Here is a 23650-nt window from a genome sequence, read left to right as displayed (position 1 = left end):
CCATCAAATTAAATCATATTAAAATGCGCACAATACAGGTATACTTTAGGAAAACTTAAGGCGCAAAGTTTAAAGAGATGTTTTGATTGTCCGTATTGATACATTAAATGATGTAGACCTGGTTTCCTCATCTTTGTATGAATGTTAGTGTCTTGGATTATGGGGCAGAACAGGTAAAATTATCAGGCAAAATGAAGTGCTTCATACGACGTTTTGTCAAACACATGTTTGTGGACGATGTAGTTGTTTGTGAACGATGTAGTTGTGTGTGGACCATGTAGTTGTGTATGGACCATGTAGTTGTTTGTGGACCATGTGGTTGTTTGTGGACCATGTAGTTGTGTATGGACCATGGAGTTGTTTGTGGACATGTAGATGTTTGTGGACGATGTAGATGTTTGTGGACGATGTAGTTGTTTGTGGACGATGTAGTTGTGTGTGGACCATGTAGTTGTGTATGGACCATGTAGTTGTTTGTGGACCATGTGGTTGTTTGTGGATCATGTGGTTGTTTGTGGACGATGTAGATGTTTGTGGACCATGGAGTTGTTTGTGGACCATGTAGATGTTTGTGGACCATGGAGTTGTCTGTGGACGATGTAGTTGTTTGTGGACCATGGAGTTGTTTGTGGACCATGTAGATGTTTGTGGACGATGTAGTTGTTTGTGGACGATGTAGTTGATGTTTGTGGACGATGTAGTTGTTTGTGTGTAGTTGTTTGTGGACCATGTAGTTGTTTGTGGACCATGGACTGTGGACATGTAGTTGTTTGTGGACCATGTAGTTGTTGTTTGTTTGTGGACGATGTAGTTGTTTGTGGACGATGTAGTTGTGTATGGACCATGTTGTGTATGTGTAGTTGTGGGACCATGTGGTTGTTTGTGGATGTAGTTGTGTATGGACCATGGAGTTGTTTGTGGACCATGTAGTTGTTTGTGGACCATGTAGTTGTTTGTGGACCATGTAGATGTTTGTGGACGATGTAGATGTTTGTGGACGATGTAGTTGTTTGTGGACGATGTAGTTGTTTGTGGACGATGTAGTTGTGTGTGGACCATGTAGTTGTGTATGGACCATGTAGTTGTTTGTGGACCATGTGGTTGTTTGTGGACCATGTGGTTGTTTGTGGACGATGTAGATGTTTGTGGACCATGGAGTTGTCTGTGGACGATGTAGTTGTTTGTGGACCATGGAGTTGTTTGTGGACCATGTAGATGTTTGTGGACGATGTAGTTGTTTGTGGACGATGTAGTTGTTTGTGGACCATGTAGTTGTTTGTGGACCATGTAGATGTCTGTGGACGATGTAGTTGTTTGTGGACCATGTAGTTGTTTGTGGACCATGTAGATGTTTGTGGACGATGTAGTTGTTTGTGGACGATGTAGTTGTGTATGGACCACGTAGTTGTGTATGGACCATGTAGTTGTTTGTGGACCATGTGGTTGTTTGTGGACCATGTAGTTGTGTATGGACCATGGAGTTGTTTGTGGACCATGTAGTTGTTTGTGGACCATGTAGTTGTTTGTGGACCATGTAGATGTTTGTGGACGATGTAGATGTTTGTGGACGATGTAGTTGTTTGTGGACGATGTAGTTGTTTGTGGACAATGTAGTTGTTTGTGGACAATGTAGTTGTCAAATATCAGATAGAATTGAAATTATTTATTGATTGACTCTTCATTTTTTTCCGCTCGTTAGCTCGTCATTTTCGCCTTTTCCCTTCATTGTTCCATTTTCATTCTGATGGAAGAGGAACTTTACAATCATAAATTGTCCCGAAAAAAACTATGAATGCTTGTTTCTCAACAAAAATAATGTATATAGATTTTCATGCACCGAAAAATGTAGTGCAGCAACATAATAGTTTTATTTTGTATTTTTAATACGTAAGAATTAATATATTTAAACATCCACTGTAACCCAAAACGTTGGTCTTGTGACATGAGTAGTCATGGTGAAACAAACGATCAATTCTGTGCGACAGGAGACAATTAAGTAAATCATTTGTTATTCGCAAATTTCATAATAAAAATATCAGACTCGGAATAAAATGAAATAGAAAAAATAATGTCCTGATAGTGTCACAGCCTCCTCTGATAATCGAGCGGGTGCTGCAGTTCCTTGTTTAAAACTATACAGTTACGGTACCTTTAATTTATCGACTATTTGCTTCCACAATTCAGTAATGCGGTAACTTGTTTATGATACTTCATTAGCTTGCTATTTAAGAGAAAAGTAACCGATAAGTTTCTGGTATTTTTAAAGAAGTCACGTATAATTAATACTTCGATCCCTTCAATTTTGTTGAACAAAATGGAGGGCCTTAAGGAGAAGTCGAGTTTGAATTGGTCTTTAACAGTGTTATTTCGTCAAGTAAACCTTTTGCGATGTCTCCATGTGGTCAGATCAACTTATTTAGTTGGGATGTGATAATTTATTATATAGTCACTGCCGTCAGTAAAATAAAAAAAAATCTTATCGTTACATTAATAATAATTTGCTTATTTCATCTTAAATCGTTTTCTAAATTCTAAAAATTAAACTGTCTTCACTGGAATAGAATGTAGAAATGTTGGCCATCTGACACTTAGGCACCCTAAGGACATAAAAATTCTATCTGAAGTCATGTCACTTACTTTACGTTTCGGCAAACTTCGGAACACCTTTGAACTTTCTCATGAGTCTCCGCTTGATTTTTCGTTTGTTCATATTTTGGTCTAGTTTTATTGGAAATGGAATTCTATTATGTTGACATGTTGGTATTTATTTGTTGCTTTAACAAAGTCGGTATTTTGATATAACACATGATATAATGAACACAGCCATTTTTGAATGTTTTAATTTTTTCATGAACGATCGATTATTGTTCATAAGACCATACTCTTCTATTAACATGACTTGGCCCATTAGATACAGTATATGTACCTAACAAGAAGGACAATTGATATCATTCATGTCTACTGCGTAAAGACAGATTTACACGGATATTCATGCACGAAGTAAAAGAAAAAGACCACGTGTTCTGAAAGGGTACGCGTTTTCTCCTCTATCCACGACGCCCGCCGTGTAATCCAAGCAACAAATGCGAAATTCTTATAGAATTATCAATTATATAACAACGGTAATATTATTCATAGTAACGAACATGGATCAAATATAATTTCATATCACATCCCTATTAGATCACAGAGACGCAATTTTAACTTTAATGACCCATGGTCACATATTTACATACAAGGAACAATGAATCAGTCAAGCGAGACGAAAGAAAGGTGACATTACGGATCAGTGGATGTATGATGATAGATCCGGAGGCAACAAAGGCAGATGAAGAGCTCTGAATTGTTTTCTTCACAAGGATAACGTGTATTAAAAAACTCTGGAGAATTGGTTGTTAACAAACTGAAGGAATTTCTATGTCTGCGAGAGCAAGAAAACATAAAATACTAACACAATAGTCTCTGTGAGATGCTGATTAACACATTATCTCAGAAATCACTGATTCTTACTGAACGGATTCTGCGTGGAAAAAAATTAGCAAGTCGTAAAAAATCGAAAGAAAAAAAAACTAATATATCCTTTATAATATGAAGTACATTTCTATGTATGTGTAGCAAACAAATAGATCATAGAATTCCTATCGATTAACCTGCGATTCCTAATGAAGTAATCGATTGTTTTGATTCTCAGTAACTGAGATAAAAACTCACACCTTCTCTTACGCTTCCAGACCACGGTCGTGTATGTGTCCATTCTAACACTGAAAAAGTGGAGATGTAATTGATCTTAGCGGGATACTGGACAAATGTCTCGTGGCATAAAATGTATCCCTAAGGAACCTGATATATACTGTGAATATATCCTGTCACATAGGACGTGTTTCCATAGTAACCTGACATATGGTGTGAATATATACTGTCACATAGGACCTGTTACCAAAGTAACCAGATATTTGGTGTGGACTTCTTGTGCAACGAAGGACATGTTACCATAGTAACCAGATATATGATGTGAAACTCTCCTGCAACGAAGGACATATTACCATAATAACCAAAGGTAAATGACACGAATCACTTTTAGCACACAGTTATTAATTATATTCCACTTTCATAGTCGTGACAGTAACAATCAAGAGATTCCATTACGTAATCAGTAAAGAAGTGCCCGGATATTTAACCATTTTTTGTGATGACACAGAAAATTAACATTGACCTTCCAAGGACAGGCGTACGACAGAAGCTATACCTATAATGATACATGCCAGTAGCGCAGATATACATAACGTAATCATTTATATGTTCGCCGCCTCACGATTTGAAAAACATGGATAATTTCCTATCATTGCCAAAAATAATGCCAGACTACAAAATTTAATTTTTGAAAAAGGTTTTTACCGTTTTTTTTTCGGCGACATTTCTTGGCCATTATATGTACATATTTGCAACTACAACAGAACTGAGAAAGGTGATAACGCCATGGTGACCACAGAACAATTGGTATACATCATTGTAATGTGTGTGGCGGGGATTGTGACTGTGACAGGAAATGGCCTCCTTATATATATCATGTGTAAACAACGTAGTCTTAGAAATGTCAGTAATTTCTATATGGCCTCTCTGTCCATCGCCGACACGGGTGTCGGGTTATTTGTGATCGCTGCTATCGTCGTCACCATTATGGAAATTCCTGTACCGGTTGGTTGGTGTTATTTTTCTCCTTATTTTGAACTCTCGACCCTGTCTGCCGGAATCTTTTCCTCCTTACTCATCTCCTACGATCGACACCTGGCCGTGTCTAAGGCGCTGTCCTATCATCCGACGAAACGTTCGGCTGTGACGTCATTGGTGTTAGTTTGGGTTTCAGCATTCGTCTATAGTTCGCGTATATTTCTGCAGTACGAAGTGGCCAAGTTATTGAGCAGTGGTTCTGTGTTAGCAGCCGTGGCAAATGACAATACTACGTCGATCTTAACTGAAGACGACGATGATAAAAAGAACGGATTTTGTAATGTGTTGGCGGAGGAAGATTACAATGACTTGATATTTAGATGTATCGATTTCGTCTTCCTGTTTATAATCCCTATCACCTGTATGGTGTATTGGTATAGGGGTATTGTGAAGACCCTGTGGGCTGTTAACGTCACAACTACAGCTATTATAGCGAAGAAGAGAAGAGTCGTCAAATTGCTCATCATCAATGTGGTGGTCTTCTTCGCCTGCTGGATACCTTTCTATCTGGCAGACATAATCAACGACTCAATCGCTGTACTGATGAGTAACCATGACGATGATTTCGAAGAAGACGCTAGCTCAGAGGTCGCCCGACTCTGTCTTATCTTCTTTGCCGTATCACATAGTTATTTAAACCCTATCATTTTTCTATATTTTCATTCAGAATTTAGAGTGATACTGTTGTCACTGCTCTGCAAATGCGTTTCTAAAAGGCGCATGCGCGTTGAACAACAGACGGAATACAGACTGAACACTATTAGTTAATATAATTGGTATATAAAGAACTGGGTATTCTAATTAGTATCTAAACACATCATTAGGTATGTGTTACTTTATAAATCTTAACCAAAATTATCAAATTCAGAAAACATGAAAGTGTATTTTTTTAAGTTTTCTATGAAGAAGGTGCCCAGGCCACAAAAACGATTTATAGTTTACATTCTTAAAAGTGTCAATACGTGAAAGGGAAGTTTTTATTCAGTCGTGGAAACGAACAACGTACCAAAACATTGTGCGCACATCGCCCACAAACACGCGCTTAACAGTATAGCTAGCGCAAAACTGTGCAATATGGTAACATATTTCATGCAGTTTGATAAAAATGGAATAAATAAATTCTTTCATGCTCTTATTTAAAAGTCATTTCTAAAACTTATACCAAAAACGATAACATTGCACATCGGTGCGTTAGAACCGTGCACATCGTACAGACATGGTGCGCACATCATACAGACATTGCGCACACATCATACAGACATTGCGCACGCATCATACAGACATCACGCACACATCGTTCAAACAGCTTGCGCACATCGCACAGACATGGTGAGCACATCAAACAGACATCGTGCGCACATCGTACAGACATGATGAGCACATCCTACAGACATGGTGCACACATCCTACAGGGATCGTGCGCACATCATACAGACATCGTGCGCATATCAAACAGACATGGTGCGCATATCGCACCGACATCGTGCGCACATCGTACAAGCATCATGCGCATACATCTTACAGACATCGTGCGCACATTGTACAAACATCGTGCGTACATCGGATAAACATCGTGCAATCCCATAACTGTAGCTTATTTTAAAACGTTGTAACTGCATGAAAATTATCGCCAATTTTATGTTTTACAATTTAAAACGTGTTATTGTGTGATATTAATCGTTATTGAGAGACATCGTCGTTGTTTTTATAATGCAAAATTTAGCACGTGAAAATAATTGTCGTTTTTATAGTGTAATATTTAGCATACGTAAATAATTGTCGTTTTTATAGTGTAATATTTAGCACGTGAAAATAACTGTCGATTTTTAAGTGTAATATTTAACATGTGAAAATAATTGTCGTTTTTATAGTGTAATATTTAGCATGTGAAAATAACTGTCGATTTTTAAGTGTAATATTTAACATGTGAAAATAATTGTCGTTTTTATAGTGTAATATTTAGCATGTGAAAATAATTGTCGTTTTTATAGTGTAAAATTTAGCATGTGAAAATAATTGTCGTTTTTATAGTGTGATATTTAGCATGTGAAAATAATTGTCGTTTTTATAGTGCAAAATTTAGCATGTGAAAATAATTGTCGTTTTTATAGTGTAATATTTAGCATGTGAAAATAATTGTCGATTTTTAAGTGTAATATTTAACATGTGAAAATAATTCTCGTTTTTATAGTGTAAAATTTAGCATGTGAAAATAACTGTCGTTTTTATAGTGTAATATTTAGCATGTGAAAATAATGTGAAAATAATTGTCGTTTTTATAGTGTAATATTTAGCATGTGAAAATAATGTGAAAATAATTGTCGTTTTTATAGTGTAATATTTAGCATGTGAAAATAATTGTCGTTTTTAGAGTGTAATATTTAGCACGTGAAAATAATTGTCGTTTTTATAGTGTAATATTTAGCATGTTAAAATAATGTGAAAATAATTCTCGTTTTTATAGTGTAAAATTTAGCATGTGAAAATAATTGTCGTTTTTAGAGTGTAATATTTAGCACGTGAAAATAATTGTCGTTTTTATAGTGTAATATTTAGCATGTGAAAATAATTGTCGTTTTTAGAGTGTAATATTTAGCATGTGAAAATAATTGTCGTTTTTTTAATGTAATATTTAGCATGTGAAAATAATTGTCATTTTTATAGTGTAATATTTAGCATGTGAAAATAATTGTCGTTTTCATAGTGTAATATTTAGCACGTGAAAATAATTGTCGTTTTTATAGTGTAATATTTAGCATGTGAAAATAATTGTCGATTTTATAATGTAATATTTAGCATGTGAAAATAATTGTCGTTTTTATAGTGTAATATTTAGCACGTGAAAATAATTGTCGTTTTTATAGTGTAAAATTTAGCATGTGAAAATAATTGTCATTTTATAATGTAATATTTAGCATGTGAAAATAATTGTCGTTTTTATAGTGTAATATTTAGCATGTGAAAATAATTGTCGATTTTATAGTGCAAAATTTAGCATGTGAAAATAATTGTCGTTTTTATAGTGTAATATTTAGCATGTGAAAATAATTGTCGATTTTTAAGTGTAATATTTAGCATGTGAAAATAATTCTCGTTTTTATAGTGTAAAATTTAGCATGTGAAAATAATTGTCGTTTTTATAGTGTAATATTTAGCATGTGAAAATAATGTGAAAATAATTGTCGTTTTTATAGTGTAATATTTAGCATGTGAAAATAATTGTCGTTTTTAGAGTGTAATATTTAGCACGTGAAAATAATTGTCGTTTTTATAGTGTAATAATTAGCATGTTAAAATAATGTGAAAATAATTCTCGTTTTTATAGTGTAAAATTTAGCATGTGAAAATAATTGTCGTTTTTAGAGTGTAATATTTAGCACGTGAAAATAATTGTCGTTTTTATAGTGTAATATTTAGCATGTGAAAATAATTGTCGTTTTTAGAGTGTAATATTTAGCATGTGAAAATAATTGTCGTTTTTTTAATGTAATATTTAGCATGTGAAAATAATTGTCATTTTCATAGTGTAATATTTAGCATGTGAAAATAATTGTCGTTTTCATAGTGTAATATTTAGCACGTGAAAATAATTGTCGTTTTTATAGTGTAATATTTAGCATGTGAAAATAATTGTCGATTTTATAATGTAATATTTAGCATGTGAAAATAATTGTCGTTTTTATAGTGTAATATTTAGCACGTGAAAATAATTGTCGTTTTTATAGTGTAAAATTTAGCATGTGAAAATAATTGTCATTTTATAATGTAATATTTAGCATGTGAAAATAATTGTCGTTTTTATAGTGTAATATTTTGCATGGGAAAATAATTGTCGATTTTATAATGTAATATTTAGCATGTGAAAATAATTGTCGTTTTTATAGTGTAATATTTAGGATGTGAAAATAATTGTCGTTTTTATAGTGTAAAATTTAGCATGTGAAAATAATTGTCGTTTTTATAGTGTAATATTTAGGATGTGAAAATAATTGTCGTTTTTACAGTGTAATATTTAGCATGTGAAAATAATTGTCGTTTTTACAGTGTAATATTTAGCATGTGAAAATAATTGTCGTTTTTATAGTGTAATATTTAGCATAAGAAAATTATTGTCGTTTTTATAGTGTAATATTTAGCATAAGAAAATTATTGTCGTTTTTATATCTTATTCTATAGTATGTAAAAGTAAATAACATTTTTCTAATCGTTCTATGTATTCAATAGTGTAAATTCGTTAAAACATATTGTTAGTATTTTGTTGTAGTAAACGTTCAGCATTTTGTCATATCAGTGTTTATTACAATCTTATCTGTAACATATTTTAATAAATCTTGATTTTCATTGTAAAAATGGAATACTCCACTTGTGAAATAATTCTAACCTGTCAGTAGAACAAACAGAGTTGACACTCTAAAAACACACAAAACAAAACAAACTTGTACACAAGCAAAGTCTTCCCTTGGTGGTAAGATGTCACGGCGTGAGTTGGAACTAAATCTGGTCAGGGATACACAAAAAAAATATTTCTAAAGTGGTCAAGGATGACCATTAATCAATGACCATCAAAATCTAATCCAATGTATCCTGTATGAGGCTGTGAATATGAAGTAAACATATGACAATCTTACTGACGTCAGGAGATAATTCTTGTCTAATTCTTAAACCCAGATTTTCACGGACAGTAACAAATCGATATCAATCAACACTAGAGAACTGATATTGTCTCTATATCAGTCGTCACTAGAGAACTGACATTGTCTACACATCAATCGTCACTAGAGAACTGATATTGTCTACACATCAATCGTCACTAGAGAACTGACATTGTCTCTATATCAATCGTCACTAGAGAACTGACTTTGTCTCTATATCAATCGTCACTAGAGAACTGACATTGTCTACATATCAATCGTCACTAGAGAACTGATATTGTCTATATATCAATCGTCACTAGAGAACTGACTTTGTCTCTATATCAATCGTCACTAGAGAACTGACATTGTCTATACATCAATCGTCACTAGAGAACTGACATTGTCTCTATATCAATCGTCACTAGAGAACTGACATTGTCTCTATATCAATCGTCAATAGAGAACTGACATTGTCTCTATATCAATCGTCACTAGAGAACTGACATTGTCTATATATCAATCGTCACTAGAGAACTGACATTGTCTCTATATCAATCGTCACTAGAGAACTGATATTGTCTCTATATCAATCGTCACTAGAGAACTGATATTGTCTCTATATCAATCGTCGGAAAGCTTGTTAAGCAGCAACCATTCGGCCTTGTTTAACTCTGATGAAGACTTCAAAAGATTTTTTATTGAAAATAAATCTCAATTATAGAGACTGCTCGATGTTCACAAACATTCTCTAATAGTTCATGAATATCATTATCGGTGAATTTCATTCAGTATCAATTGATTTATTCATAGGCAGCAATTCACTCATTAAGGTAAATAGCGAAATTAATGTTTATGCGCATACCGGTAAATAACACCAGGAAGGAATGTTGGGTATTTCACTTAGTCCATACCGTAGTTATACCAGTAAATAACACCAGGAAGGAATGTTGGGTATTTCACTTAGTCCATACCGTAGTTATACCAGTAAATAACACCAGGAAGGAATGTTGGGTATTTCACTTAGTCCATACCGTAGTTATACCAGTAAATAACACCAGGAAGGAATGTTGGGTATTTCACTTAGTCCATACCGTAGTTATACCAGTAAATAACACCAGGAAGGAATGTTGGGTAATTCACTTAGTCCATACCGTAGTTATACCAGTAAATAACACCAGGAAGGAATGTTGGGTATTTTACTTAGTCCATACCGTAGTTATACCAGTAAATAACACCAGGAAGGAATGTTGGATATTTCACTTAGTCCATACCGTAGTTATACCAGTAAATAACACCAGGAAGGAATGTTGGGTATTTCACTTAGTCCATACCGTAGTTATACCAGTAAATAACACCAGGAAGGAATGTTGGGTATTTCACTTAGTCCATACCGTAGTTATACCAGTAAATAACACCAGGAAGGAATGTTGGGTATTTTACTTAGTCCATACCGTAGTTATACCAGTAAATAACACCAGGAAGGAATGTTGGGTATTTCACTTAGTCCATACCGTAGTTATACCAGTAAATAACACCACTAAGGAATGTTGGATATTTTACTTAGTCCATACCGTAGTTATACCAGTAAATAACACCACTAAGGAATGTTGTGTATTTTACTTAGTCCACACCGTAGTTATACCAGTAAATAACACCAGGAAGGAATGTTGGGTATTTCATCACAGATCTGAGCTGTAGTTGACATTTAACGTTCGATTAGAAGATGAACACTTTGTCCGTACCGTAGTTTTACCACAGACCGTTGTGTGTGATAAATGGGTCAAAAGTTAGGAATATGGAGTTCTCTAATACATTGGAATTATTCATTTGGCATATTGAATGTTTGCTCAGTGACAGATACGCCATGTATACAAAATCCACTTTAAAAATTAAATTGTCGAAGTCCAAGATGGTCGCCTTTAGCTGTTTCAGGTCAATCTCAAACTTCAAACAGGATTAATATGGGACAAAAGAAAAACTGCATACGAAAATACTGATCCATCCAGCACCTCTCAAGAAACAGCCAAAAGTCGACTGTAAAAGTAAACAATAGGACCATGGGCCTTAACGGTCATCTGACTACAAAGCTTTCAGCAGGGAGAAGGGTTATTTGTTCTTCTTTGAATGAAATCTTACTGAGAAACTGTTTTCCATGATGCAGATGGTAGTATTGGTGTGGAGTAGTTAATTGTAACAAGTGTTACCTATTTTTTGACAGTAAAGATGGAGCTCAATCCAACTGGCGAATCTTGAGAAGAAGTTAGAATTAGGTTTTGCAAAAGCAAACCATGATTGCGTAATCATGTTAGAAAATGGCCCCCTGACTGCCGTGTCAAAGTTTTGACAAGGTCGAAAAATAACAACACTTGGTCAGGACCATCTTAGGATCATTTCATACAAGTTTGAGCTAAATCCCAACGGTGGAACTTGAGAAGAAGTTTGAAATAGGTGTTTAACAAGTAAACCATGATTACAAAATGACCTCCCTGGCTGCTGTGTTGAAGTTTTGACAAGATTGAAAAATAATACTTTGTTGGCTACCTTTCCTTAACATTCCTGCCAATTTTTAGCTCAATGGCACCAGTGGAACTGGAGAACAAGTTTCAGGTATGTTTTTTCAAAATGGCGGCCATATCGGATTTCAATTATACCCGAAAAATAACAACACTTGGTCAGGACCATCTCGGAATCACTTCATGCAAGTTTGAGCTCAATCCCACAGGTGGAATTTGAGAAATTTAAAATGTCAAAAGTTCACGCCCGGCGGACGACGACGAACTAAGCACGTAGGCTATCGGTCACCATGACCCCTCGGGTCAGATGGCCTAAAAATGCCACCCTTCAGCCGTTTAAATGAATTATTTAAGACCATCTGACCTGGAAGATTAAGATGACTTGCTTAAGTATTCCGGCCGTCGCCGTCCTCTGTGCATAGAAATTTTAATATTTTCAACATCTCTAATTCTAAGCTCAACAGCACAAATGACTAACTGATGAAAACCTGGCTGTCGAGTTTGGAAAGTTAAGATCGGAAGAAAACAATAAAAGAATTAATACAGATTAGTAGGAATATAAGGCTATTTAAGGAGATGAAATTGAAATAATCTAAAACTCTATTTTTGTATTTGGTATATAGGCAATCTAATAATAGCTTCCGGGCAGATTCTTAGGTAGCAGTCTAATAATAGCTTCCGGGCAGATTCTTAGGTAGCAGGAAACACTTAATTTGCATTTTTCCTGAAATTATTAGTCATGTTCGAGATATACAGGTATAGCACCTTATATTTCAGCAAATTCCAACCAGGAATGCATTCACAGCATGACCACGTGTAGACAATATGAAAATTTCACTTCCTGTAAAGCTAGTTTTTGATGTGTATACATAGATTCGAGACTATCCAAATAGTACTCTCCAACATAATGCAGAAATATTCTTCTGAAAATGATATGAAACACCACATTGTCCACTTCCACATGACAAGACTATATTTAGCATATTTCAATCAAAAGCTTTATAATAGGGTAATCTAACGAACAAAAATATCACTTCCGGTTCTTTTGAAATTATCAACCGAAGCGTATCACTAGATTTATTTCATTTTGGAGTTAGAGCAGCTCTCCATCTAGATTTTGACTTTTCTTTCAATCACTTCGGATTTCCTTAAGCTGCTTCCTAGCTTTCATTATTCAAGACTTTAGCATCAGTGTCGAGTCCTAGAATGATCAAGTTTTAATTCATTATTTTGCAGAATATACCGACCGTTTTCGTGGTCTTGTTCTGGTCGTACTTTCTCAGGAATCTGCGTGTAAATCTTTTCTTTTTGTTTAAGTGTTGACCTAGCCTTATTGAATTTGAGTTTGGATCATGATTATACTGACATGCTGGTATTTTCTTTGATGTCTTTTTATCTGATTTTGCTCAATTTTGATAATACTGGTCCGAGAATAGGGAACATAATATCAATAGAACATGGTCAGTAACAACCACTCCCAAAATGCATTGTGGTATCTCAATAACACCTCTGTAAAATATACGGCTCACGCATTGTCAAGATTCTTGAAAAGCGGATTTGTGTCAAAAAATAAAGTATTTCATTATTTTTCTGTTTTTATTCGTAATGTTATTTTGAAAATAGATGTTTGTTGATCTGGAAAATGACTCCATTAGTTTCTATGGTTATAAACATTATGGAATATATGGTCAAATTTGAGTAAACAGTCACCTATCTTGTTTACATTTTGTACTTTCACTTTTTAAGTACCAACGTGTTCTTGACATACATGGTGATATATTGTAACATCAGTGATAACACATGGTAATTTGGCTACAATATTAGTGGTACATAACATCTCCAAAATTCACAAATGTTGTTTTTACACTGACTGTTGATTTACAAAATAGTCTATTTCTTTGTCCTTTGTTAATGTTGTCAGGGATACTGCCATTGTTGTGCACGATGTCAAACTCTGACCCTGACCGCTAGTCAACTATTGTCTGCCCGTGAGCCGTTTACACAGGTGTATTCAATCTCTACCAGAGTTGTCGTTCCTTAACAGTCAAAATACAATTATTTGGGTACCATAGTGCACGCTGGGAGAAGTTGGGGTGTATTGTGACTTAAAGGAACGACAACTCTGATAGAGATTGGATTTATTTATTTACTTATTTATAAACGGGTTTTGCGTCCACTATTACGACCTTTCGGTCTTTCAGCGGACGAGTCCCGAGATTGGGTCATGATGATGGTTTCTCGTCTCCGTGACTCTGCCCGTCGCCGGGCATTGTCCAATCGACGTGAGTCGATTCTCTGGCGACTTGAGGCTCCCCTCATGGGTTGGAGTCGTCTGGGGATTGACTGGTCTGTAATTTGGAAACGACTCCCTGGTCTAAAGGTAGATGTTGTGGTGATGCGTCTGAACTTCCGGTGGTGGAGGGGGTCCTTGTCTTCTCTACCTGCCGAATCTCCAGGCTGTCTTACTATGGTTATTAATTTTTGATTAGGGGAAATTTGGAAGTCCTTTCCCAATAAAAAAAATAACAAGAGTGCCGTGGACACAATATACGTGGCGACAAAATATAAAGATCAAGATAAAATGGCATAAATCTTACAAAAATCAAAGAACCGAAAAATCGCCCCTTCATGCACATCTACCCATTGTAGTAGTGACATTGAGCAAGTTTCATGAAAATCTGATCATTAGTTGAAGAGGGAGTTCCGTTCACAAGAAATGGACGTATTGACGGACGTACGTACGGACGGACATTAGGCCGAATGTTGTTATGAAACTGGTATGTTAGTGTAAGGTTATTGAAGATGGATAGCGGAAATCACTACTCAGGGTGGGGGACAGATTAGTATGTTTATGGGGTTGTTTTGTCTCGTGAATGGCGGGTGGGGGACAGATTACTATGTTTATGGGGTTGTTTTGTCTCGTGAATGGCGGGTGGGGGACAGATTAGTATGTTTATGGGGTTGTTTTGTCTCGTGAATGGCGGGTGGGGGACAGATTACTATGTTTATGGGGTTGTTTTGTCTCGTGAATGGCGGGTGGGGGACAGATTAGTATGTTTATGGGGTTGTTTTGTCTCGTGAATGGCGGGTGGGGGACAGATTAGTATGCTTATGGGGATGTTTTGTCTCGTGAATGGCGGGTGGGGGACAGATTAGTAAGTTTATGGGGTTGTTTTGTCTTGTGAATGGCGGGTGGGGGACAGATTACTATGTTTATGGGGTTGTTTTGTCTTGTGAATGGCGGGTGGGGGACAGATTAGTATGTTTATGGGGTTGTTTTGTCTAGTGAATGGCGGGTGGGGGACAGATTACTATGTTTATGGGGTTGTTTTGTCTCGTGAATGGCGGGTGGACACAATAGTATGTTTATGGGGTTGTTTTGTCTCGTGAATGGCGGGTGGGGGACAGATTAGTATGCTTATGGGGATGTTTTGTCTCGTGAATGGCGGGTGGGGGACAGATTAGTATGTTTATGGGGTTGTTTTGTCTCGTGAATGGCGGGTGGGGGACAGATTAGTGAATGGCGGAATGGCGGGTGGGGGACAGATTCGTATGTTTATGGGGTTGTTTTGTCTCGTGAATGGCGGGTGGGGGACAGATTAGTATGTTTATGGGGTTGTTTTGTCTCGTGAATGGCGGGTGGGGGACAGATTAGTATGTTTATGGGGTTGTTTTGTCTCGTGAATGGCGGGTGGGGGACAGATTAGTATGTTTATGGGGTTGTTTTGTCTCGTGAATGGCGGGTGGGGGACAGATTAGTATGTTTATGGGGTTGTTTTGTCTCGTGAATGGCGGGTGGGGGACAGATTAGTATGTTTATGGGGTTGTTTTGTCTCGTGAATGGCGGGTGGGGGACAGATTAGTATGTTTATGGGGTTGTTTTGTCTCGTGAATGGCGGGTGGGGGACAGATTAGTATGTTTATGGGGTTGTTTTGTCTCGTGAATGGCGGGTGGGGGACAGATTAGTATGTTTATGGGGTTGTTTTGTCTCGTGAATGGCGGGTGGGGGACAGATTAGTATGTTTATGGGGTTGTTTTGTCTCGTGAATGGCGGGTGGGGGACAGATTAGTATGTTTATGGGGTTGTTTTGTCTCGTGAATGGCGGGTGGGGGACAGATTAGTATGTTTATGGGGTTGTTTTGTCTCGTGAATGGCGGGTGGGGGACAGATTAGTTTGTTTATGGGGTTGGGGTTGTTTTGTCTCGTGAATGGCGGGTGGGGGACAGATTACTATGTTTATGGGGTTGTTTTGTCTCGTGAATGGCGGGTGGGGGACAGATTAGTATGTTTATGGGGTTGTTTTGTCTCGTGAATGGCGGGTGGGGGACAGATTAGTATGTTTATGGGGTTGTTTTGTCTTGTGAATGGCGGGTGGGGGACAGATTAGTATGTTTATGGGGTTGTTTTGTCTTGTGAATGGCGGGTGGGGGACAGATTAGTATGTTTATGGGGTTGTTTTGTCTTGTGAATGGCGGGTGGGGTATGTTTATGGGGTTGTTTTGTCTTGTGAATGGCGGGTGGGGGATTAGTATGTTTATGGGGTTGTTTTGTCTTGTGAATGGCGGGTGGGGGACAGATTAGTATGTTTATGGGGTTGTTTTGTCTTGTGAATGGCGGATGGGGGACAGATTAGTATGTTTATGGGGTTGTTTTGTCTTGTGAATGGCGGATGGGGGACAGATTAGTATGTTTATGGGGTTGTTTTGTCTTGTGAATGGCGGGTGGGGACAGATTACTATGTTTATGGGGTTGTTTTGTCTTGTGAATGGCGGGTGGGGGACAGATTAGTATGTTTATGGGGTTGTTTTGTCTTGTGAATGGCGGGTGGGGGACAGATTAGTATGTTTATGGGGTTGTTTTGTCTTGTGAATGGCGGGTGGGGGGGATTAGTATGTTTATGGGGTTGTTTTGTCTCGTGAATGGCGGGTGGGGGACAGATTAGTATGTTTATGGGGTTGTTTTGTCTCGTGAATGGCGGGTGGGGGACAGATTAGTATGTTTATGGGGTTGTTTTGTCTTGTGAATGGCGGGTGGGGGACAGATTAGTATGTTTATGGGGTTGTTTTGTCTTGTGAATGGCGGGTGGGGGACAGATTAGTATGTTTATGGGGTTGTTTTGTCTTGTGAATGGCGGGTGGGGACAGATTAGTATGTTTATGGGGTTGTTTTGTCTTGTGAATGGCGGGTGGGGGACAGATTAGTATGTTTATGGGGTTGTTTTGTCTTGTGAATGGCGGGTGGGGGACAGATTAGTATGTTTATGGGGTTGTTTTGTCTCGTGAATGGCGGGTGGGGGACAGATTAGTATGTTTATGGGGTTGTTTTGTTCGATTACAGTGCCTTCCATCATAGATGACATGGAATCGACCGAGTTCTTCCGACTTCCTCGCATAGTGCCAAGGGAAATAACTCTAGCTTACCAAGCAAAATGGTGATAGAAGTGCTTGGCATAATACACTTTCATAGATATTATTGTGATTTTTACATTTAGAGTGTGTCGTTTACCGTTTCATTTTTTCACTAAGCTCTAGTTTTATACCACTGTCCTGACAACTGGTCCATTTACCTTTTCAATAATTGTCTATTCATAAATTTTAATTGAGTAAACAAAAATATTACCAAAAGTAAAAATAAAATATTTCAAATAAAAAAATCAGTTGATGTGAAAATGAAATGTTAAAAAATTTTGAAATAAAACATTAGAAAATGTAAAAAAAATATATATATATAAAATGTGAACACATAATATTTCAAAATATGATAAAAGAAAATATTAATGTAAACATAAATTATTAAAACAAGAACAAAAAACAAAGAAATTATTAATTTGTTGACATGAGTTATAATCCAAACTGAAATTTGGAACGAGATTAAAAGTTTGGTGCAGTCATATTTAAGAATTTTTTTTCAGTACCACAAACAGCAATTGAGAACTAAATGTTTGCAAGCTTTTTTTTCTATTTTCTTTATCAAGCAAAGATTACAAATGATCAAGTCTTGATGACCATTCACTATTCATCTGATAGACCAAAGTATGAAGTAATGTAGCTTCACATTGTCAGGATCTCAATGTACTGCAGACAGTCCGAGGGATGTACGCATGCAGGGTTTTAACTGTGACAAGGAAACCACAGAATTGGGGAAATCTTTGTCAATCTAAGTATGTGATAATCATATTAATGTTCCCAAATGAGACAAGATAAACAACAGTGAACAAACTTTTGTTGACAAAGATAATGCAACACTTCCTTGTGAAACAGTACCACCATATTCTTTACAAAATTTATATATCTCACCTAGAGATGTAGAAGATGCACTCAGAGTAATCAATACAAATAAAGCTAGCGGTCCAGATTTGGTTAGTCCAAAGTTACTTAAAGAAGCAAGTCATGAGTTATCAATACCATTGTCTTGTTTGTTTAATGCATCACTGTCTAAGAAAACATTTCCGTCAGCCTGGGAGATTGCTAATGTGATTCCAGTTGATAAAAAGGGAGATAAATCACTTGTTTCAAATTATCAACCTATTTCACTCATTAGTTGTATTGGGAAAGTATTTGAAAAGTGTGTTTTCAAACATATGTATAATTTCCTACATTCGAATGAATGTATTACTTCTTACCAGTCTGGTTTTACTCCGAATGATATAATAAATGCTTTTTACCAGGCTGTTGATAGTAGAAAAGAGGTTCGTGTTTATTCTGTGACATAAGTAAAGCCTTTGACAGAGTGTGGCACAAGGGTTTGTTGTTTAAGCTAAAACAAAATGGAATATCTGGTAATCTTTTAGAATGGGTTGGGAGCTACCTCCAGGATTGAAGCCAGCAGGTAATTATTGAAGGAAGTTCTTCAACTACTAAGGAGCTACATGCTGGGGTTCCACAGGGCTCAATATTAGGTCCACTTCTTTTTATAAATGACATAATAAATGATATTGATGCTCATATTCGGCTTTTTGCAGATGATACATCACTTTTCATGATCGTTGAAAATCCTGAGAGTGCAGGGACTATTTTAAATTCTGACCTAAACAAAATTAGTACCTGGGCCAAGCAGTGGTTAGTTAATTTCAACCCCAACAAAACTGAAAGTATGGTCTTTACCAAAAAGAGAACTGCTACAGCTCACCCTCCCTTATTTATGAATAATACCCAAATACAAGAAGTCCAGCAACATACACATCTAGGTGTAACTAGATTGAAATTGTTATTGGCATGCCCACATTACTAATATCCTTGCTAAGGCATGGAAAAGGCTAGATATTCTTAGATGGTTAAGGTTTAAGTTAGATAGGAAATCTCTAGAAATTATGTATTTTTGTTACATACGTCCCATCTTGGAATATGCTGATATAATCTGGGGTAACTGTACCCAACAAGATTGCCAAGAACTTGAGAAACTTCATACTGAAGCTGGCAGAATCGTGACTGGAGCAACCAAATCTGCTTCATCCATTTCCATTATGCTTGAAACAGGATGGGAAACTTTGGCACATAGGCATTACAAACATAGAATGTTAACTTAATACAAAATTTTCATGGTGCTGCACCATTATACTTACAAAATTTGCTTCCTCCTATTATAGGAAATGCCCAAAATTATAATTTAAGGACCACTTCAAATATGCGTCCGCCAGCAAGTAGGACAAATATCTATATGAACTCTTTTTGACCTACTGCTATTAGGGAATGGAATGGCATACCAAATAACATAAGAAACTCTCCAACTTTGAACACTTTCAAAAACACCTAGATAAACAAATTATTAAACCTCTATACTACTTTGTTGGTGAGCGCTGGGCTCAGGTAATGCACACTCGTCTTCGTCTTGGATGTAGCTCTCTCAGTTACCATTTCTATAATAATCATGTTGAATCAGGTTGAAACTCCTTATCATTATCTGATGCAGTGTGTACGCTATAATGGAGCTAGAGAAAATACCCTAGATACATTAAATTTTAATTTGTCACTGGAATTACTCATTCATGGTAACCCAACCTGTCTCAAGATGATAATATCATTATATTTGAAAAGGTACAAAGGTACAATGGAGTTTCTTTGTGCTCTCTTTACCTCTTCCTTTCTCCTATCTTATCAACTCATGTTATCTCCTTATGGTTTACATATTAATGATCAGTGAATGTTAAGTTAAAAAAAAAAAAAAAAAATCTCTTTCAATGTGTTTGATGTAAATTGTACTATTGTAACTGTTTTATATTGGAGATGGCTTAATATAAGATTTATAATCTTGTTGCCAGATCCATTTTCAATTTTATAATTTGTGTATGTGTATGTTGTAAATGAAAATCTGAAAATAAAATATTGTTTAAACCAACAGAACCAAAAAGGCACATTAAGGAGCATCAAACAGAGTTACTATAGTAACACCCAACTACCATGTGTACAAGCATCTGACCACACACCAATGCTGGGGTTCAAACATTTGTCTCTATCCAGACACACTACCAGTCGACTAAAGGGAAATTCCCACTAACTGAGGCTAGTAAGGTGACCTGTACTCTCAACTCTTCTATAGATGTATATGACATCAATCACGGCCGATTCACGTCTTTATGATAAAACAAATTCACACTTTATAAGAGGATTATTTTATTGTCATTTAAAATTGTTTATTACATTGTTTTAACATCAAAATAGCAATGCAATAGCTCTGATCTCTTAAACAGGTACATTTAGTTTGAGGAAACATCTACATTGATAAAGCATTCTGCTATCGATATCATACACTTTGATTCCTTTGAGATATTGTTCTCTACACAAGGTGAAACACTGTCTAGAGTCATGATACCCTGACCTTGAAAATGACCTACAAATGACCACTTAAAAACATGTGACCCAGTGTGTGGCCTGACTAACCTTGTATATCTAGTGACTTAATCCATTACTTCAGATGAAGAAAATCTTGCACACAATTTCCTACTGCAGTCTACATGACACTGATCAATCTACAATTCATTTTCTCGAGGTCTTTTCAAATTCAGCTGACCAGAGAATACCTTTCACATGTCTCAGATCTGTCCAGGTCAAGTGTATTTCAGCTGACCTGAGAATACCTTTCACATGTCTCAGATCTGTCCAGGTCAAGTGTATTTCAGCTGACCTGAGAATACGTTTCACATGTCTCAGATCTGTCCAGGTCAAGTGTATTTCAGCTGACCAGAGAATATGTTTCACATGTCCCAGATCTGTCCAGGTCAAGTGAATTTCAGCTGACCTGAGAATATGTTTCACATGTCCCAGATCTGTCCAGGTCAAGTGTATTTCAGCTGACCAGAGAATATGTTTCACATGTCTCAGATCTGTCCAGGTCAAGTGTATTTCAGCTGACCTGAGAATACCTTTCACATGTCCCAGATCTGTCCAGGTCAAGTGTATTTCAGCTGACCTGAGAATACCTTTCACATGTCTCAGATCTGTCCAGGTCAAGTGTATTTCAGCTGACCTGAGAATACCTTTCACATGTCTCAGATCTGTCCAGGTCAAGTGTATTTCAGCTGACCTGAGAATACCTTTCACATGTCCCAGATCTGTCCAGGTCAAGTGTATTTCTGTCCTTTCAGGTCTGTCCAGGTCAAGTGTATTTCAGCTGACCTGAGAATACCTTTCACATGTCTCAGATCTGTCCAGGTCAAGTGTATTTCAGCTGACCAGAGAATATCTTTCACATGTCCCAGATCTGTCCAGGTCAAGTGTATTTCAGCTGACCTGAGAATACCTTTCACATGTCTCAGATCTGTCCAGGTCAAGTGTATTTCAGCTGACCAGAGAATATCTTTCACATGTCCCAGATCTGTCCAGGTCAAGTGTATTTCAGCTGACCAGAGAATATCTTTCACATGTCCCAGATCTGTCCAGGTCAAGTGAATTTCAGCTGACCTGAGAATACCTTTCACAAGTCCCAGATCTGTCCAGGTCAAGTGTATTTCAGCTGACCTGAGAATACCTTTCACATGTCTCAGATCTGTCCAGGTCAAGTGTATTTCAGCTGACCAGAGAATATCTTTCACATGTCCCAGATCTGTCCAGGTCAAGTGTATTTCAGCTGACCTGAGAATACCTTTCACATGTCTCACTACATTCTCTAGGTAACACAACTCAAACTTCTACATTCTCTAGGTAACACAACTCAAACTTCTACATTCTCTAGGTAACACGACTCAAACTTCTACATTCTCTAGGTAACACAACTCAAACAAACTTCTACATTCTCTAGGTAACACAACTCAAACTTCTACATTCTCTAGGTAACACAACTCAAACAAACTTCTACATTCTCTAGGTAACACAACTCAAACAAACTCAAATAAACTTCTACATTCTCTAGGTAACACAACTCAAACTTCTATATTCTCTAGGTAACACAACTCAAACAAACTTCTACATTCTCTAGGTAACACAACTCAAACTTCTACATTCTCTAGGTAACACAACTCAAACAAACTTCTACATTCTCTAGGTAACACAACTCAAACAAACTTCTACATTCTCTAGGTAACACAACTCAAACAAACTTCTACATTCTCTAGGTAACACAACTCAAACTTCTACATTCTCTAGGTAACACAACTCAAACTTCTACATTCTCTAGGTAACACAACTCAAACAAACTTCTACATTCTCTAGGTAACACAACTCAAACAAACTTCTACATTCTCTAGGTAACACAACTCAAACTTCTAAAACAAACTTCTACATTCTCTAGGTAACACAACTCAAACAAACTTCTACATTCTCTAGGTAACACAACTCAAACAAACTTCTACATTCTCTAGGTAACACAACTCAAACAAACTTCTACATTCTCTAGGTAACACAACTCAAACTTCTACATTCTCTAGGTAACACAACTCAAACAAACTTCTACATTCTCTAGGTAACACAACTCAAACAAACTTCTACATTCTCTAGGTAACACAACTCAAACAAACTTCTACATTCTCTAGGTAACACAACTCAAACAAACTCTCTAGGTAACACAACTCAAACAAACTTCTACATTCTCTAGGTAACACAACTCAAACAAACTTCTACATTCTCTAGGTAACACAACTCAAACAAACTTCTACATTCTCTAGGTAACACAACTCAAACAAACTTCTACATTCTCTAGGTAACACAACTCAAACTTCTACATTCTCTAGGTAACACAACTCAAACAAACTTCTACATTCTCTAGGTAACACAACTCAAACAAACTTCTACATTCTCTAGGTAACACAACTCAAACTTCTACATTCTCTAGGTAACACAACTCAAACAAACTTCTACATTCTCTAGGTAACACAACTCAAACAAACTTCTACATTCTCTAGGTAACACAACTCAAACAAACTTCTACATTCTCTAGGTAACACAACTCAAACAAACTTCTACATTCTCTAGGTAACACAACTCAAACAAACTTCTACATTCTCTAGGTAACACAACTCAAACAAACTTCTACATTCTCTAGGTAACACAACTCAAACAAACTTCTACATTCTCTAGGTAACACAACTCAAACAAACTTCTACATTCTCTAGGTAACACAACTCAAACAAACTTCTACAATCTACATTCTCTAGGTAACACAACTCAAACAAACTTCTACATTCTCTAGGTAACACAACTCAAACAAACTTCTACATTCTCTAGGTAACACAACTCAAACAAACTTCTACATTCTCTAGGTAACACACATTCTCTAAACTTCTACAACAACAACTCAAACAAACTTCTACATTCTCTAGGTAACACAACTCAAACAAACTTCT

At 36.5% G+C, this 23650-nt stretch overlaps 3 protein-coding genes across 3 annotated transcripts in view; 1 reads left to right on the top strand and 2 right to left on the bottom strand.

Moving 5' to 3' along the window:
- Positions 1-216: 216 nt before the first annotated feature.
- Positions 217-1515, bottom strand: LOC132557436 (rac guanine nucleotide exchange factor JJ-like). The gene has a single exon (XM_060221921.1). It carries the CDS (start codon positions 1513-1515, stop codon positions 217-219), a length of 1299 nt encoding a protein of 432 aa, XP_060077904.1.
- Positions 1516-4476: 2961 nt separating this feature from the next.
- LOC132557435 (tachykinin-like peptides receptor 99D) lies at positions 4477-5496 on the top strand. The gene has a single exon (XM_060221920.1). The coding sequence runs from the start codon at positions 4477-4479 to the stop codon at positions 5494-5496; it is 1020 nt and encodes a 339-aa protein (XP_060077903.1).
- Positions 5497-20469: 14973 nt separating this feature from the next.
- Positions 20470-23650, bottom strand: part of LOC132557434 (DNA mismatch repair protein Msh6-like) — a 46435-nt gene continuing 43254 nt past the window's right edge. Inside the window, 2 exon segments of the mRNA XM_060221919.1 lie at positions 20470-21432; positions 21468-21976. Of these exon segments, the coding sequence (XP_060077902.1) occupies positions 20850-21432; positions 21468-21976 (1092 nt within the window). The 3' untranslated portion in view covers positions 20470-20849.

This window comes from Ylistrum balloti, unplaced genomic scaffold, assembly GCF_031769215.1.
Source record: "Ylistrum balloti isolate Yb309-2 unplaced genomic scaffold, AGI_CSIRO_Ybal_v1 Utg370670, whole genome shotgun sequence".
In the NCBI taxonomy this organism is placed as follows: Eukaryota; Metazoa; Mollusca; class Bivalvia; order Pectinida; family Pectinidae; genus Ylistrum; species Ylistrum balloti.
This window is presented reverse-complemented; position numbering and strand designations above follow the sequence as displayed.

Bases quoted from the DNA above. Each gene is read 5' to 3' on its own strand.
- LOC132557435 (XM_060221920.1), top strand. From the start codon at position 4,477: ATGGTGACCACAGAACAATTGGTATACATCATTGTAATGTGTGTGGCG.
- LOC132557436 (XM_060221921.1), bottom strand. From the start codon at position 1,515: ATGGTCCACAAACAACTACATGGTCCACAAACAACTCCATGGTCCATA.